This window comes from Camarhynchus parvulus, chromosome Z, assembly GCF_901933205.1.
Source record: "Camarhynchus parvulus chromosome Z, STF_HiC, whole genome shotgun sequence".
Lineage (NCBI taxonomy): Eukaryota > Metazoa > Chordata > Aves > Passeriformes > Thraupidae > Camarhynchus > Camarhynchus parvulus.
The window spans coordinates 6395387-6412483 of NC_044601.1; the positions used below are offsets into that span (position 1 = coordinate 6395387).

The 17097-nt window shown below is 42.4% G+C and overlaps 1 protein-coding gene across 1 annotated transcript in view; it reads right to left on the minus strand.

Annotated features, from left to right (window-relative positions):
- Nucleotides 1-17097, minus strand: part of VCAN (versican) — a 100320-nt gene that overhangs the window by 50102 nt on the left and 33121 nt on the right. The window contains 3 exon segments of the mRNA XM_030968247.1: nt 2362-4947; nt 4950-5285; nt 15815-16108. Coding sequence (XP_030824107.1) covers nt 2362-4947; nt 4950-5285; nt 15815-16108 — 3216 coding nt within the window.

Consider the following 17097-nt stretch of genomic DNA (forward strand, 5'->3'; position numbering starts at 1 on the left):
TGGACTAAGGAACAATGAGGGGAAACTGGGCCTGACAGGATTTTTCAGATGTTGTCTTTCATTTCTGCAGCAATAAAAGAAATCAATCCAAACCCTCAGAGAGAATAAATCTTTGGCAGTTCTAACTGAATTTGGGGTCAGTAGGTAGAGGGTGCCTTTAGTGTGTGGATAGCTGAGTGGGGGAATTCCCACTGCCAGGGCCTGAAAACAGAAAAATGAAGAAAATTCCTTTTTAAAATTGCATAGACACATGATGGGGCTCTCTGTGTTTAAAGAGAGCACAGATAGTGCCATATGACAAATTTAATAATATTTCAAGACAATCAACTTTATTCCTCTCCACACAGACTAAATAATTCTTAAAGGCAGATTTTTAAGGATTTATAACTTTATGTCTGCTTACACACATCCTGACACATATGCACAGCTCAACCTGGGAAATGCATGCACAGCTTTGAAAGTTTGTGAGGATGAAGAAGACAAATCCTGAAGAAAGTTTGTCCTAAAGATCTGATCACCCAAGGCAGAGTAAGAAACAGCAGCTATGAAGAGCATCTGCACACTCTGTCCTTCAGATAATCCACTTTGAACCAAATCCTAACTTAATGAATCACAGTAACCGCACTATTCTGAAAAGAAAAAAAAAAAAAGGTGTAAAATGAGGCTCTTCTCGATGTAGATGCAGAGAATTCCTACATCTACATCCTTCCAAACCATCCTACTTCTTCCCATCACCTGGAACACGCAGCTGCCCACCACAACCCACCCTCCTGTAGGAAATAAATGGCAGCATAACTCAAACACCTAATAGGAAAAAAAACTTACTATTACCTAGTCCAGCTACTCATCATTAAGTCAAATTAAGTGAACTTCCACAGGTACAAAAGGACTTAATATGTGGGTTAAGTCTTGTCCTCAGAAATTACCCTTCTGCTCTGACTTACTGGACTTGTATCATTGAACAGAGACTCCCAAGGCACTGGTAAGGTATAAAGACAAAATAATGATAATATGCCACAGAAACAAAAGTTTCAGAACTATCATTTTCTGAAATAGAAGGCTAAGCTACTATTGCTAATTTGTGCAGATTTGCACCCTGTAAACATAAAGTAGGATAATAAGCACAATGTGTAAAAAGATACTAAGCCAAGGTATTGCATGTCCAAACAGGATATGGCACATCTCAAGGGAAAAACCACTACTGGTTTTTGATTTTTGAATGGAACCCTACCAAGAACAAACCTGAAAAAACCATCCAAAAGACTCCCATAAATTATGAATTCTGCTGGATGAGTTCTTCAGAGGCACGGAGGTTTTGGCCAAGAACCAAAGAGAAAACAGTTTCTGACACAGCCATTCAAAAGACATGCATGTAGTTAAGCTATATATGACCAAAAAAAATCCATTTTTTACCGTGTTCCTTTAAAAAAAATAAAATAATTATTATACAACCATAAGACAATTAAACACCATAAAACATGGAACCTAACAGAAATTCTGTGCTTTGTTCTGCCTGTCAGTTCCTTTGCTTTTTGTTTTAAAATATAATGTTTTACCATGACATCTTAAATAATAGTCAGTTGACAGGACTCTTTGATGTAAAACTGCACACCCCTTCAACATTTGCATTATGGAGACATATTCATCATCAACCCCAACAGTTCACTGCTACTTTAGAAGTTTCTGTTCTGGATACCCATGGAATTGAAGCTACATACACATGTACAGAACCATCAGCTAAAAAATGTGGCAGAATTAAATATTGCATCAATGTGCACCACATATTCCCTAAGATGGATTTTAAAAAATGCCATGATATGCTATTTAAAAAAAAAAATGAAAAAAACCCCATTCCTCCAAATCACAGGAGGCAGTAGAGTGCTTTAACCATTTTTTAGCTGACTACACTGTACATGGCATTGTTAATTGCTGCAGACCAATGGAATGTTAAAATAATCTAGTGCTTCGTTTAGGACTAGTAATGCATGGAATGGAAGCTGTGAAATTAAAATGCTTGTTTCACAGACAGCTGGAGTTAAATTGGTGACTTGACAACATTAAAAAAAGAAAACTGTACTGTAGCCATCATGACTTTTTAAAAAGAAATAAAACAGTTTCATATTCATTCTCATGTAGAAATAATTCTTACCACACAGCAAATATGAAATACATTTCTGAGGGGCTTCAAACTGACAGAAAAATAGACCTACCAATATTCAGCAAGATGCTGTCTAGACAAAAGTGGTACTTTGCATCCTTCAGTGATCCAAGAAACATCTCCAGCACATCCTAAAGCACACCTGTTTGACATGACAAACTGTCCACTCTGATGGACTGCGGGTCTAAAGGGCAAAATCTTACCTGTGTCATTGCCTGTGATTTGAATAACATACAATCTTATGTCATTATCAGGGTGTGAAGTGGAAGGAGACACCTCCTGAGGTTGCAAGGCCTCTGTGGCCTCCTTCACTTGGGGTGGAGCAGTAGGTCGTGCCACCGCCGTGGCAGTGGATGCTGTGAAATATTCCTTATCGATCTCCGGCTCCAGCATCTTCCCTGGCAGATCATCCTCAGCAGTGGCTTTGCTGGGAGACACAGATTCATCAATTATGATGATGTCAGGGCTTGTTACCTCCTCTTCTTCCCCGGGAATGATGCGTGGAGACTTTGGAGTGACAAAAGGCTTGGTTGCAGATGTAGGCTGAGCTTTGTCTACAGCACCGAGGGAAGGTGTTGTCATGCTGCTGGGAGTTGTTGCCTTGTCTGTTGCAGTAGCTGCAAATACAGCTGGCCTGGTTTCCTCAGGTTCTATAGTCATTCCTGAGCCTTCTGTAGCATGGCTTGGAGAAGCTCCCAGAGCCAGGTCAGTAATGCTTTCCACAGTGGAACCTCCTGCTGGCGTCGTATGGGAGGGTGGCACAGAATCCCAGCTCACTGCATCATCTTCCTCCCTGGTGGGGGTTCCTGGGCTCTCCTGTGTCTCTGCTTCAGTTCCAGCAGTTATGGGCATCACCTCAGTGACCTCCTCATCCTGGTCAGGAGCAGTTCCAGCTGTTGGAGTCGCCGAGAGGTGCAACCAGGTGCTGGTTTCCTCAGGTGCCAGAACTCCTCCGTGGTCTGTGGATGTCACTGCAGGCACAGCTGCCTCTGTGGCTGGGTACATCTCCTCATAAGCTGAGCCTGTCTCATCCAGTGTCTCCTGAACTGCTGTTTGAGCCCATTCAGATCCTGGTGACATCTCTGGCTCGTGTGTGTGGGCAGATGTCACAGACAGTGTGGCAGTTCTTGGCTCCAAACCTTGGTCCAGTGTGGAGAGTTCTGGGAACACCTCGCTATGTTTTGCAGTTGCTTCTGTTGCTTCTGTATGAAAGACATCATCAAAAGGAGTCTGATCAGTAATTGGCATATCTCTAGTGACCTCACTCTCTACAGTAACTGGAACTAGGGAAGCATCATACTCCTTCTGTGGAACTGCAGTATCTACCTTGGTTACACCTGTAAATTTAATAGTTCCCTCTGTCCCTGATGTCTCATCTCCTTTGCGCTCAGTTACCCCCACAGCTGTGGGCACAGCACTTGGCAATACAGTTACACTTGGGGAGCTAAAAAACCCTATGGTTGCACTACTTTCTTCCACTGGTATTTTGGATGCTATGGTCGTTTCCAAATCCAAGGAGCTGCTCGTGTGGGACACACTTGTAGTGTCTCTGCTCTGGCCAAAATCAGATGATACCACTTCTTCATCCCTTGTGGTCTCTGCTGACTCCCTGCTTGTCTCAGTTGCATCTGTAGCTGCTGAAATTGGAGCTCCTGGATGCACTGTGGATTCCACAATGTGCCCTGGAGATGATGTGGGCTCCATTCCAGAGAAGCCATCCTCTGTAGCAAACTCAATCACTGTTCCAGCGTGAGATGACTCTTCTGTCATATACCCCTCCTCTTTATCTGTTGGCAGCCACGTGCCAGAACCTGGAGGGGCCTGTGTGATCTTCTCCCTTGCAGAACATCCCTCAGATTCTCCTGCAATACATGGAGGAATGGCAGCTCTGGAATGAGGGACCTCCTCATCTGTTGTCCTCATTTCTGGCCGTTCTGTTTCCTCCTGCTCCTCCAAGACAGCTGATTCTTCTGTCTGCTGAGATGAGGGGATAAGAGACATGGTGCCTTCTCCAAAAGTTGACAGGGCATCGGTGCTTCCTGAGATGGCCTCAGATTCTGTTTGATCAGCAGCTGACACAGAAAAGGATACAGATGTTCCAGATGCCACGGTGGGCTGCACATCCCTCACGTCCTCTCTGCTCCCTTGAGCTGAAGCCTCGCTGTCAAATGCTGTTGCAGAGCTGAATTTAACCCAGGGTGTTGACTCTTTTGCTGCAGAAAACTGTCCAGTGGTTACTGCTTGCTCATCTAGGAGTGTCTCTGATGCAGCAGGCACTTCTGGTCTTGGGTAATGACCAGCAGCCACCCCAGAATCAGTGCCAGACACAGCGGTGTGCATGCTCTCAGTGTCCTCCCTCTCTGCAGACTCAGCAGTGAGCAGAGCTTTAGGGATCACAACAGTTGTAAGTTTCTCATCAGATTTTGCCTCCAGTGATTTTCTCGTGGGTGCATTTGTGAGGTGGGCATGGTGAGACACATAGTCCTTTGTCAGTGAGTCTGCAGTCCCTGTCCTGGCAGCCTCCCTCCGAGCAGTCTGTAAGAAGCTATCTGTAGCTGTCCTCAGAGGCCCCACTTCTATTTGCTCAGTCTGATTATCAACATCATGCCTCTGCGCATCTCCCGTCTCAGCATCTTCCCAAAAACCAGTGGAACTCTTAGCTACAGCTGTGCTATCCTGAAAAATTACAGAGGTCAAGAAAGCGTCCTCAATGCTTTCAGACCTACCTTGTTCCTCTGCTTCAGAGTAAGTGTGATCCAGCCCCAAATCTGGGGCCGTGGTGTCTGTTGGCCCGGTGAGACATCGTACTCAGTCCTGCCCAGTGTGTCATCAGTGAATATTTCGCCATTGGTGACAGTCTGAGGTAGGAGGGTGGTGAGAGGAATGTTCTCCATGAGCACCTCCATCTCCCTTTTCTCCTCAGCCACGTCAGTAGTCATTTCTGTGTCCTCCTCAGACTCTGGGGTTGTTTCCTCCAAAGAAACTGTTTGGGTGGCAGGCACTTCAGTGAGTGGGGTCTCGGAGATGGGAGGTTCAAGAGGAGCTCCAGCAGGAGATGATCTCAGGCTGTCAGTTCTCAGGGATGTCACAGGCTCAATGGTTGTGGGCTCTGTTGTGACTTTTTTAGCTTTAAAAAAAAAAAGCAAAAACAAAAAAAAGGTACAGTTAGTACACAAGACACTTTAGTTCATTAGTTTGAATGTCCCCAACAAAAAATAAAGACCATGCTGAAAAGTAAGTGTAAGTCTCAAAGGCTTTAGGTAGTTCTTTAGGGCATTGAAGGATATGCAATAAAACACTGCAAAGCTGCAGAATGCCTAACTTAGAAGTCAGATGAAATGAAAAAAACAGCAATATTCTTCATATTTGTGGTTTATGTAATTACCCCTAGAAGTCCTTGTGTTACATGAGTGACCATCAGCCTGCCAGGTACTGATCTGGGGACATGAAGGTTTATTTCGAGCTGTCACAAATGAGGAGAGCTGTGGGTTTTCTTCAAGGCTCGATGCAGCATCCAGCTCAGATGTATAAAGGGAGTGAAACAATGCTTTAGCTTATTTTCAGCACATAATTACAAGCTGCAAAAAGGAATCCTCACTGCAGTGAGAGTGTGCTCAAGCAGCAGGATCAAGCATGCCACCAGAAAATGCTGCTGCTGCCCTGCCTTTAAATTATGCTGGGAGAAATTTATTGTGGGGAAAGGTGAGAATGTTGAACCGTAAGATCACAAACTTAATACTACTAAAATGATGTTGATCTTTTGAAAACACTTCAAAGATGCACATCTGAAACTCCTCCACACACAGAAATGCTTCCATGGGAGCGCTGAACATGCAAAGGCAAAGTGCTGAACCCTCTGGATGATGGAAAAGGTGAGGGAGTTTCTATCCTAGATGAACAGGAGGCACAAAGAAATGTCCTTCCAGTGAAACAAATTGTGATGTTTTAAACAACCTGGTGGCCTTGCTGCTTGTCCACTCCTTTTAGCCCACATTTCCATGCCATCTGAGGAGGAAATGTGTGCTAACACTGCAAGGTGTGTCAGCAGATTTTAAATTCCTGGGAAGACTGAGTGCTCAGAAAAGAGGTTTTCCTCAGGAAAAGCCCAGGTTGGAACCATCTTCCCTTCTGCCAGTTTTCCCAGGTCAGTAATCTTCACAAGGGCAATGGGAGCAGATGGGTGGAAGATGTGAATGTCTTAAACAAATGCTGTTTACTGCTAAGTAACTGAGAGTCAAAAGTCTTATAAGGATGCAAATAAAGATCAAAATACAGCTTTTAAATCACACTAAGCATATGAAGAATTCATTAAACAGTCTGTGATTATGAGGACTCACTGTTTACCAGACAGACATGACTACACCTAGAACTTCTTGCAAAATAAAATCTTGCTTAGCATGTAATAGGTCAAATAAGTCTCTTCCCCTTGCAGACAGAAATCAAAACAATTACATTATTTTATAGTTTATACTCAAGCATGGGCAACATGCATGCACAAACCAGGTTTTTAAAATGCCCATGGCTAATTAGGTGCCCCTTTGATAGCTGCAGATACGAATTCTGCATGCGCAACTCAGGGTGACACAAATATTTGTTCCGTTTCACACACTCAGCTCTGAAAATGCCACCTTTGCAAAAGACCAGGGCTGGTCAGAGGATGACTGCTCAAAATTTCTAGAAGAACGTGTAGAATTACAAAGCAGGAAAATGAGGTAAAAGGGTCAATATTTCAGCTTTCCTGAATGAGAAGTGAAAGTGAAAAGGAAATTGTGAGGGCAAGAAAATATGACATCACCATGTTTAGAAGAGGTGGTGTTCTTTGCCAGCAGAAAAAAAGGAGCAGATTCCCTTCCCTGCCACAAATTAAAATTTTTTGTGATCTTACAAAGAAGATCTAGCTACATATTATATATATAAAAATGCTTCTTACTTATTTAAGTTAAAATATTCTTTCCTCCCCTCTCTGCTTTCATGGGGCTGGTTCAAACCCTACAATTTTTGCCTCACAGCTTGGGAAGTGAAGGAGACACAAAAATGGTGTGTGCTGCTGAGTGGTAGCTGTTAAATCTCTACCAAAGAATTAATAAATTTTCTTCAACAGCAATTTTTACTTTTTTTTTTTTAATGGCAAAATGGAAAGGAAGCAGCAAAGTCTCAATCTCTCCCTTCTAATCACAGGATCAGTTTCCTTAATGTGGAGGGAATTGGTTTTGCAGCCAACACAAACACTCAGGCTTCAGCTGCCACACTTTGAGTGGCCATCAGGATCACCCTCCGCACAAATATTAAAATGTTAATACCCTCTAACAGAACTAGACAAAAATGAGGGCAGTGTAGATAATTTTTTTTTAATCTGTGGAAAAAAAAAGGTAAATTTATTTCATCGCTGCTGGGAAATTGTGTACACTTACTCACAACCACTTACGCAGCTCCCACATTTCCAAGAAATGCTTGGAAGTCCCAAAAGTTCAGATATTTATGCCTGGGATGCAGATATTTATTATTCATGACTTATTATCTGCTAATGACTTGGCAGAATAGGTACACATTTATTATGCCAACCTGAAAAAACACCAAGCATATTTGGTTTGCTTATATTAATAACTGAATCAATAAATATTACCTTCAGAGTGTTATAGAGTGTTATAAGTAGAGCCCATATTTTTTAAGAGTTTATCAATAAACAGCCAGATTTTCTCCCATGGAAATTGTGTGCAATTCAGCTCTGGTTAAAATCAACTAGAGTGACCCTAAAGTCACTTTGTCTAAACAATTACATGCAAGTTTTTTCACTCACATCATTCAGGAGTGCAAACTTATTTGAGTGGATAAAAAAAAAACCTGACAGTGCTTATTCAATGAGAAATATATCCATGTTATTTTTTTTTTCTGTGTGAAAAGAAAAAGAAAAAAAGAATAAACAAAGGGAAGGTTGCTTTTTTAGTAGACAACACCAGTTTGAGCTGTCCTCCACTCCACCCAGATGTTTTGCATTACTGTACTCCTTGCATCATGCGTGCAATATGCTATCTCCTTTGTCCTCCTTCTGGTTCAAGACATGAGACAGATTTTCCTAATAAAATGCATGAACATATTAGCAGCAAGAAAGCAAATTATCTCACCAACAGCTGCTCATATCACACACTATCTATTTTTTGTTTTGTTTTAATCAATTCCTTCTACATTGAACAACATGCATGAAGTTGATTTTGGAAGGGCTGTATGACTTAGCAGAGATGTTATACTTTTTCACTCCCTATTTATTTATTTTATGATTTTACTGCACAGCATTTTCTTCTTCTTCTTTTCCCCCATGACTTAAACAAGGATTCAAAATTATGGAGCAATATTGAAACTTACTGTTTTCTCAGGGAAATCAAACTGCACAACTTCAGACATGGTTTAACTTTGCAAGTACCAGATGAGAATTTTAGTACGTTCTGTACTGTTTAATTTGGTATTAGTATTAGTGTACTTCATGGAGGAGAAATGCTTATTTTAAAAATTATATATATTATAATTTCTTTACTTTGTTTTTCAACAATTACCAGATCTACCCATGTACCTAACTTGAACTACTTGAGCAATTTTTCTGCACTCAGAAACACTGTTTATCTGTTTACATTTAGATATGTACCTAAAACCCTGAAAGGACATGGAACCTGTAGGAAGAGATTGTTTTGAGTCATTGCTAACAGCCAAAACAACAAAAATTTGCTTTAAATTGGAACAAAAGCTGGAAATAGTGAATTCTTTCTGTGAATTTCAGCCAAAATAAATTATTACAAAATATAAATAATGTTGAGATGCTCAAAATTAATGTTTGAAATCTTTGAGCCCAATTTAAGCACAATGCGAATGCCTTGCTTCATTTTTGCATTTTTTTATGTTAATTTGTTTCTTCTTGGTGTCTCTTCCTTCCCTGCTACCAACCCTGGCAGAGAGGACAGCCTTGAATGTTCCCCTGAGTCCAAAAGTTTTGCCAGCTGGAGTTTAAATTACTGGCAGAGCCTTCCAAGCTGAACAAGTCTAAGATTAAGAACAGATCAAAAAAAAAAAAAAAAAGAAAAAAAAGAAAAAAGAAAAGAAAAAAGAAAAAAAGAAAAAAAAGAAAGGACAAAAATTGGTGCTCTGAGTTACAGACTGAGCAAGAAGCCTCTGATCATGGCACTGATCCAGCACCTGCTCATTCACACTTTTCCAGAAGCAGTGGTGCACAGGGCATGTGGGATTTTGTTCATAAATAATGAGACTTTTGGTAGCAGAATACAAAATCTGACAGTGCAGCTGTAAGAATTTCTCTGTAACTCCAGGTGCACACTCCCACTCACCTACACTCTGTTTTGACGTCAAAATCAAAAGCCAAATGTAATGAGAAAAATATGAAAATTTAAGTGCAGGATCTGTTCCTGCTTACAAAGCATGTGCCATATCAGAGAAAACCAACAGGATTCTTTAAAAGTATCCAGAAATTTGAAAACTATCAGGCTGTCTTATTTGCAAGTAAAACTTATAATGAAAAGTTCTGCATCCTCTTTATGCCACTGCCCAAGGTCTTTTCTTCCAGCTAACAAAACAGCAGAGGCAGCAGCTCTTTTAGCTCTGTGAACACAAACACTCTTAAGTAAAACCACTTGCTATTTCATAACTTCTGAAGTCAGATGGTTGAAGGGGGAAAGATATGTTATCTCCTGGTTTCCCCACATGCAAGTGTAGTTCTGCGAATGAATAATAACCTGCCAATCTATCCACAAAAGAACAATAGCAAAGAACATTTCTCTTTCCACATTATTTATTATGAAACTGCCAGAGAGGACAACAACAACAACAAAAAATCAGCAAGCCTCTTTAGTCAGCTCTTCCTAATTAAATCTGTAACCCAGCACCAAATAAAAGCAATAATCTTTGCTTTGTGACTGCAAAAAAACAATTGAAGAACAAAAAGGGCCAAGATTGTCACTTGGGTAAGAACTGAGAGCAGAATTCTTGGTGCTCTGCTCCCCCCACCTGGTGTGAAAGGGGGGAAATCACCCCTGTGTGCCATGGGTGATGCCCAGACCCCACAGCAAAGGTGACAAAGAGCAAAATCAATTCATTTTTTCTGCACTTGGACACTTATAGGGGTGGACCTTCCACCTCTTGACATGGTTGCTCCTCATCCTATCCTTGTTACCTGACCTACCCAGTGACCTGAGGCACTGAAAGGAAAATGCCTCCAGCTGTGTCTTCCTCTCTTTCCTCTCTCTGTCTGGCCACAATGCTTGCACTCAGAGGTTGTTCTTAGAGCACCCAGTTTTGAATCACTCAGGCAAATGCAAGTTCACTTGCTCAGGCAAAAGAAGCATCTCCTCCCCAGCACTTCATGGTGCTCCAAACAGCTGCTCCTCATACATCAGTCCGGTTGATAAATCTCTGCACCTACTTTATGCAGCGCTTAAAAGGTTGAGCTGCACCCATCCACCACATCCTTCCCCTCCTTCTGAGGGTGAGACACTGCAGAGATGAACAGCACGGGCTGGTTTGGAGTGGATTGAGGTCTTCTTGCAGTTTTCAGCATGGTCTAACTGAGCTCTCAAACCCCTGAGGAAGAGTGGGGTGAGGAAGCTGCAAAGACCTGTTGGTGTGCTGCTCACCATGAGCCCAGCAGGGAGAGACAGGGATTTACTGCAGCCACACCTGGGCCAAGAAATTACCAGGAATCTCTGCAGCTGTGGGGGACTTGACAAACGGCACATCTGAGAGAAGAACATAAATCTACTCTCCTGAGAAGAAAACAAAAGGCTGGAGAATGGTTTTCTGGGGGTAATCTCTTTGCACTTCTTCACCTTCACAGAGAGGCAGCCTGAACAGAGCCAGCAGCCCTGCACAAGCTGTGCTCAGTGCCCTGACCTTGGGATCCTCACCTGCCCAAAGGCATTTCCCCATTCTGATACTGGACTCTGAAATGTTGGAGCATACACTCTGTTTATTATGTCCAGCACTGCGCTTCCTCAGATATAAATTTCTTTTTGTGGTTTTTTTCCCCCTTCAGATTGGCAATTCTGCTCCTTGTGCTTCACCACACCCGATGTCTTCATTATTCCGCGTCCGTTCCCAAACTGATCAGAAATCCACAGATCTCCCGTAACACAGCCCCTGACATCAGGCTGGAAATAATTCCCTCATCCAGGAAATAGCTGGGACACGCAGCTACCGACGGTTGCTGTGGAGAAGGACAGAGCTGCCTGGCTATTCGAGGTTTTCCAAGCTAAGTCACATGCAGCAGAAGGGGAAGACAGCGTTTCTCCTGCCAGCTTCTGAGCTGTGTCCAGCAGCCTTTATCCTTTATCCTGCTGCAGGACAAGAGGAGCACTGTGGATGCTTCCTGAGCCTGCCATGGCGGTGCTGTAGAACACCCCAAAGCCCTGTGGAGGTCATAATTTCCTATATTTCTCCTATGGAACAGATTTTGAGCTTTAGATGGATGAAGCGTCAAAGCAAGAGGGCCTCAGCCCCGAGCAGTGGCAGACTTGGATCTGCTCTCGACAGGGCTGGATTGGAACAATCAAAGCAGTGTGGAGACTCCATTTCTGAGGAACACGCATGGCAACACCAGACCAGAACTGGAATTTTCCAATCTCCTGCTAAAATTGAGCCGCGATGCCAAACCAAAGTGGTGTAACAAAAGAGAAGCAATAAAGGTGCATGAAACAAAGTCAAAATGAGAGAGGAAAATGGGAAAGAGAATGGGCAAATCCAGAGCGAAACGGTCAACACGTGTTTTGAGTCAGAGTGAAAAATGTTTTGCTGAAAGATTCGCCAAAACCAATACAGGTCTATGAAAGAATTCAGCTTTAATAAATCTGTGTTTCTCAGCAAAAAGGGGATTTATGTTTCAAAAAATCCAACCACCTCTGTGTACAGAGCTCATCAAGTTCAGCTTTGTTGAAGGTATGCAAGTTAAAAACCTGAATACGTTTTGATTAGTGCATTTCTGGAGTGCAATTTGTTCAATGGCTGCTGTGGGATAAAAAGGTCCATCCAAAGTCAGCTGAAGTCTGTGACAGGATTTCTACAAAGTCCAGTGAATTAGACCTGGAGAGATGGGAGGCTGAAATACAGGATTAAGTAAATCTCCTATAGCTCTCTGAAATAATTAATTATTAAATATGTATCTATTAAAAATATACATTTTAAATTATTGAAATTATATTAATCATTTTCTTAATGATGAAATATTTTCATCTCTTTTACAAATTAGCATAAATGCTCAGCAACAGCTGTTCATTTTTTTTTAATTTAAACCCGTTAATATAAGTCCTATATGTTAACACTTGAAAAATTTTCCCTCTGATTTTGGCCTCCAAGGAGCTGCAAGTACTCAACATGTCTCTAACCTGAAACCTTTTCAGGCCCCATCAGATACATGATTAGGTACCTCTCAGAGAAAAAAAAAAAGAAAAAAAAAAAAAAAAAAAAAAGAAAAGGTCTGGCAAAAGCCTCGGAGGTATGAAATGAAACACACAGATAATGTTTCAGAAACTTAGACCCATGTGGTTTTTGAAGAGTGAAAAGCACTTGTGATCAAAGGGGAGGAAGTTTCAGGGGTTTTTAACAAGGCTTTTAGATTTTAAATCATGTATTATTAGTCTGGGCCACTCTTATTTTCATAAAGACATTTCATACAATGTAATTTTGTACCCATAACACTACTGAAGTTAAAATCCTGAACTTAACTGTACTTTAAAAGTTGTCCAGGTTGGCTGCTCTACTGAAACTAGCGAATATAATTTTTAAATTGAATTTACTCACTTTGTTTTTCATGTGTTTCAATAAATATCATTCCTCTTTAAAAGCGAACAAAATGCTCAAAATTGAGGATTGAGGTTTCTTAAGACCACAAATTAAAACTAACATTTTGAGACTTTCCAGCAGAGAGACTCATAACCACGAAACAGGAGTGAGGAGCCTGAGCAGGATGAAGGAGATATCCCCTTTCTCAAATGCACAATTTGTCTTTGTGAAGACAGCAACAGCTTGAATAAGCACAGAGGTGCTGTGCTGTGACTGCATGTCCAGGTGAGGAGGGAGAGACACCCATGAGGTCTGAGACACACAGTGAGAGCTGGGGGTTTCACTGAGAGCCCAGGTGCTGGGCAGCACAGTTTTGTTGTCAGGCACTGTGGGAATCACTGTGTGAGAGCTTAATGCCATCCCCAAAGCAGGCAGAGCTGGGGGACAACAGATTTTGTGGTGGACTGAAACTTTGAAACGGAGATAATGGGAAATTTCGGAAGAAACTTCCAGACAAAGGATGATTTGAAACAAAGGGCTTAAATTCAAGCCTTCTGCTTTCATGCAGAGCCTGTTTTTTTTTTTCTTTATCCTCTCCCTTCTTCTGCCCCAAAGAAGGGACTGGCTCCAAGGCCCCAGTGGGAGAGAGTGACTCACTCTAAAGCCACTGCACCAGGCAGCTGCTTGAGATGTGGAGGACCAAGATGCTGGGCAGGGAGTCTCATTACTCACCACTTGCATAAATCTTTTAGCAAAAGCAGTGAGGAGTCACAGCTGGTTCCTGTGAGATCCCAAGCACCTTCTGAGAGGGAGAGAGAGCTTTCAGTAACTTCTGAAATTTGTGGCACCCTGAAGGAGGGTACAGCATGACACCCCTGCATTTCCCTACACAAAGGCAGATGCGTCTGGCAAAACCTGAGTCCTCTAGCCAGCAGTGTTCAATTAATTCTGATATTCCATTGTTTGTAATTAAAAGTGCTGGAGAGCTGTTCAGCCTCTACCAAATTGTTTTGGTTCTGTTTAGTCTTATTTTCTCTTGTAAAAAGTTTGATAGTCCTGAACTGTCTATTCCTGGGTTGCAAAGCAATGAAATATTTATTCTTTATATACCAAGGGCAAGACTTCTCAGGAAAAGCCTTTATATAAAAGGCAACAACCCAATACCTATCAGGGTCACTTTTGGAAAAAATGGTATGTTACCACAAACTGTGCTAACTAAAACTTCTGGAAAGAACATTGTAAAGGCACATCTTGCTTGAAAGCGGCGAAATTCACAAAAACAAACAGCAGGTTGGAATTTGTCCTAACTAAAGACTAGATTACAGGCAAAATGCTCAGTTCTTACCCCAGTCTTTTAGAGGGACTTATGAAATACACCCTCATTAAAGTCTTTTTTATCCACAGCACTTTAAACAGGTCATAAACAATTTGGAGTAGGAACAGAAGGAGTGATATGACACAATGCTGCTCTGCAGATTAGAGCACAGACTCCTGAACTTAAGTCCTTTTTCCTGTAACCAGTTCCATTAGGACTATTTCCACATGCAAAGTTTTGGAACATCATACCCACAAACTATAAAGGAAAATTAAAACAACAAACCAACAGTGTCTGAGAACAGCCAGACCATAATGTTGCAGCAGATGTCAGGATTTGTTCTCAAAGAGTAAGATTTGCTCATAAATGGGTCTTCAGTGCCTGAGCTGGAAAGATCTGCAGCTGCAGTAAGTTCATTATCCACAAAAATGGGGACAGTACAAACTGCACATTTCAAGTAGTTCTGAGTTACAGTCACTGGACTGAGTCCAAAAAACCTAAATATTCATCATTAATGACCAAGTTCTGAACTTTTAACTCAACACAATGTTAATGTCAGTCATGCTATTTGCAACAAGGAACTTCCTTGGACAGAGAGGCCTGCAGGGAAATAGTTGAGCTGTCCAACCACCCTGTGCTGAGGCTGCAAGTCTCAGGGAAGCAGGATATTCAGCTGGGAAGGTGGTGAACCTTTTGGGACAACAGGAGCCCATTCAAGGAGTGGTTGCACCATAACAGAGCCAGGCAGCTGGTGCTGAAGATAGATGAGCTTACAGGGCAATATTTGACCCCAAAAGAAAGCTGACAGGTGTGGAGGACATCTGGTTTAAATTGGTGAAGTGTACCATGGGAATGTGGCAAGAGCTTGAGGTGCCTGTGAAAACACCAGGAGGAAAACAAGCAGCAGTAAGAAAGGCAATTTAGACCACCCACTGGCCCATGAAACACTGAGTAAGAAAGAGAAAGAAAGCGATGGGACAACGTGCCTGGGATCCAGAGATAGTCCCCAAATTACTGGCTTTGAGAGACCTGAAAGTGGCCAGCCTTGTTCATAGCCTGTGAACAGCTTCTCTTGCTCTCATCATTGGAGACAGAATATCAATTGTTCACCTTTAGGACATTTATCATGGAACCACAGAATAGATGTGGTTGGAAAGCACCTCTGGAGATCATCTAGCCCAGCCTCCCAAGGCAGAGTCACCTGGAGGAGGTGACATGCCCAGGTGATCTTTGAATGTCTGTCTGGCGTCCATTGACAAGACACAAAGACACCAAGGTGTGCTCGGGCACCAAAATATGGAGCACCCACAGACTCATGATCAAAACACTGCTCAGGCTGAAATCTTACCTTAAAACTCTGCCTGTCTTCACCTGCCAATGTTACTTTAGGACATTGACAATGTTACTTTAAGACACTGATAGTGTTACTTTAAGACAACAATGTTTTAGTTCCTAAAAACCCGCATCCGCTGCAAGAACTGACACAAAACGCGCGACAAAGGAACCGCTTCTCGTGGCAAGCATGCTGCAAATCACCACCCAGAAAAGAAAAAATAATAAATGCTTACGTTCATAGCAGTAGGCATCAAACTTGCTATCGGGGTAAGGGAAGCCTGTTTGGTTCTCATAGCGATACAGGGTTCTCACCCCAAGCAAACCCCCGCCGCACTGGGGCCGCGCCACCGAGGCCGGGTAGCGGACGCTGCCGTCCGCCAGCCAGCCGTAGTCACACTGGTCAAAGCCGTTCCTCCAGGCCACGTAGAGGTTCCCCACGGAAGCCAGGACACCTCCTCGCTCCTCACACAGCTCCCTAGCTTCCTCGAAGGTGAACTTCTGGGGGGCTGAGACGTGGACCACTTCATCTGCAGGAGGAAATAAAAAGAAAAGGTAACGAAGGCTGAGCAGCTCGTTCCGCCATCAATCAACTGCAGAGCCCTGCAAGGTTGGGGATGTTTTTTCCCAAAATGTGAGTATTTTTTTCTCCTTAAAGAGAAAAATAATCAGATAGCTGTAAACCAAATGTTCCAGGCCCGAATTTGAAAGTTAAACTGCCACAAAGCATGAGCATTTATAAGCAAACTTTATGCCATGAAGTACACTGTGGCTGGACACTGAGTCCCTTGATCTCTAGCAGAGGCAACAGCAGCCCTGAGGTTCCTCTGTGACCCCTGCTAGAGTAGAATTTGCAGCTCAACTGAGTTAATTAAATCCAGTCCATCAGAATTTATTTTTTCCACAAAGCAAATGTTCTACTTCTGCAAGCCTCCTATCTGGCCCTTTTAGGCATTGCTAGAATCTCACTTCAAACGCTCAAAAAACAGGAAATATTCTTCACTGGCTGCTCTAGAAGAGCTTCTAGTGTTGGACTTCCATCAGTCTTCCTCTTGTCCCATTTGGAAACAAAGGTGAGGAAATGCGCAAGACATGTTGCATGCACAAAGCCCTCTTTGTGTGGAGAAGCTGAATTAGTCTACAATGTTGATAGCGTAGCTCAGCTTCCAAGGAATGACAGTTTGTAAGCAATAGCCATCCAGCTGGACACTAAAACAAAGCAAATAGCACATCTAATATTTTGCTTCCAAGGTAAACCACCATTGTGCAGTTGTCTTGGTTGCCTCATTCACACGAACACTCTAAAGAAAAGTCAAGCCTCTCATGTTCATGTCCTGGGAATGAAGCAGTAAACTGACCCTTTTCCAGTTTTTGCTTAGACTTCAGATGAAACCAGGCAGACCTAAAATGAGATGCTGGTGTACAAAACAGCAGCACAAAATCAAAATATTTGTTGCAAGAGAGCGATGCCCTCCTTCAGCCCCAGCAGGCCAGGACACAACAGCCACTGTTGTGGAAA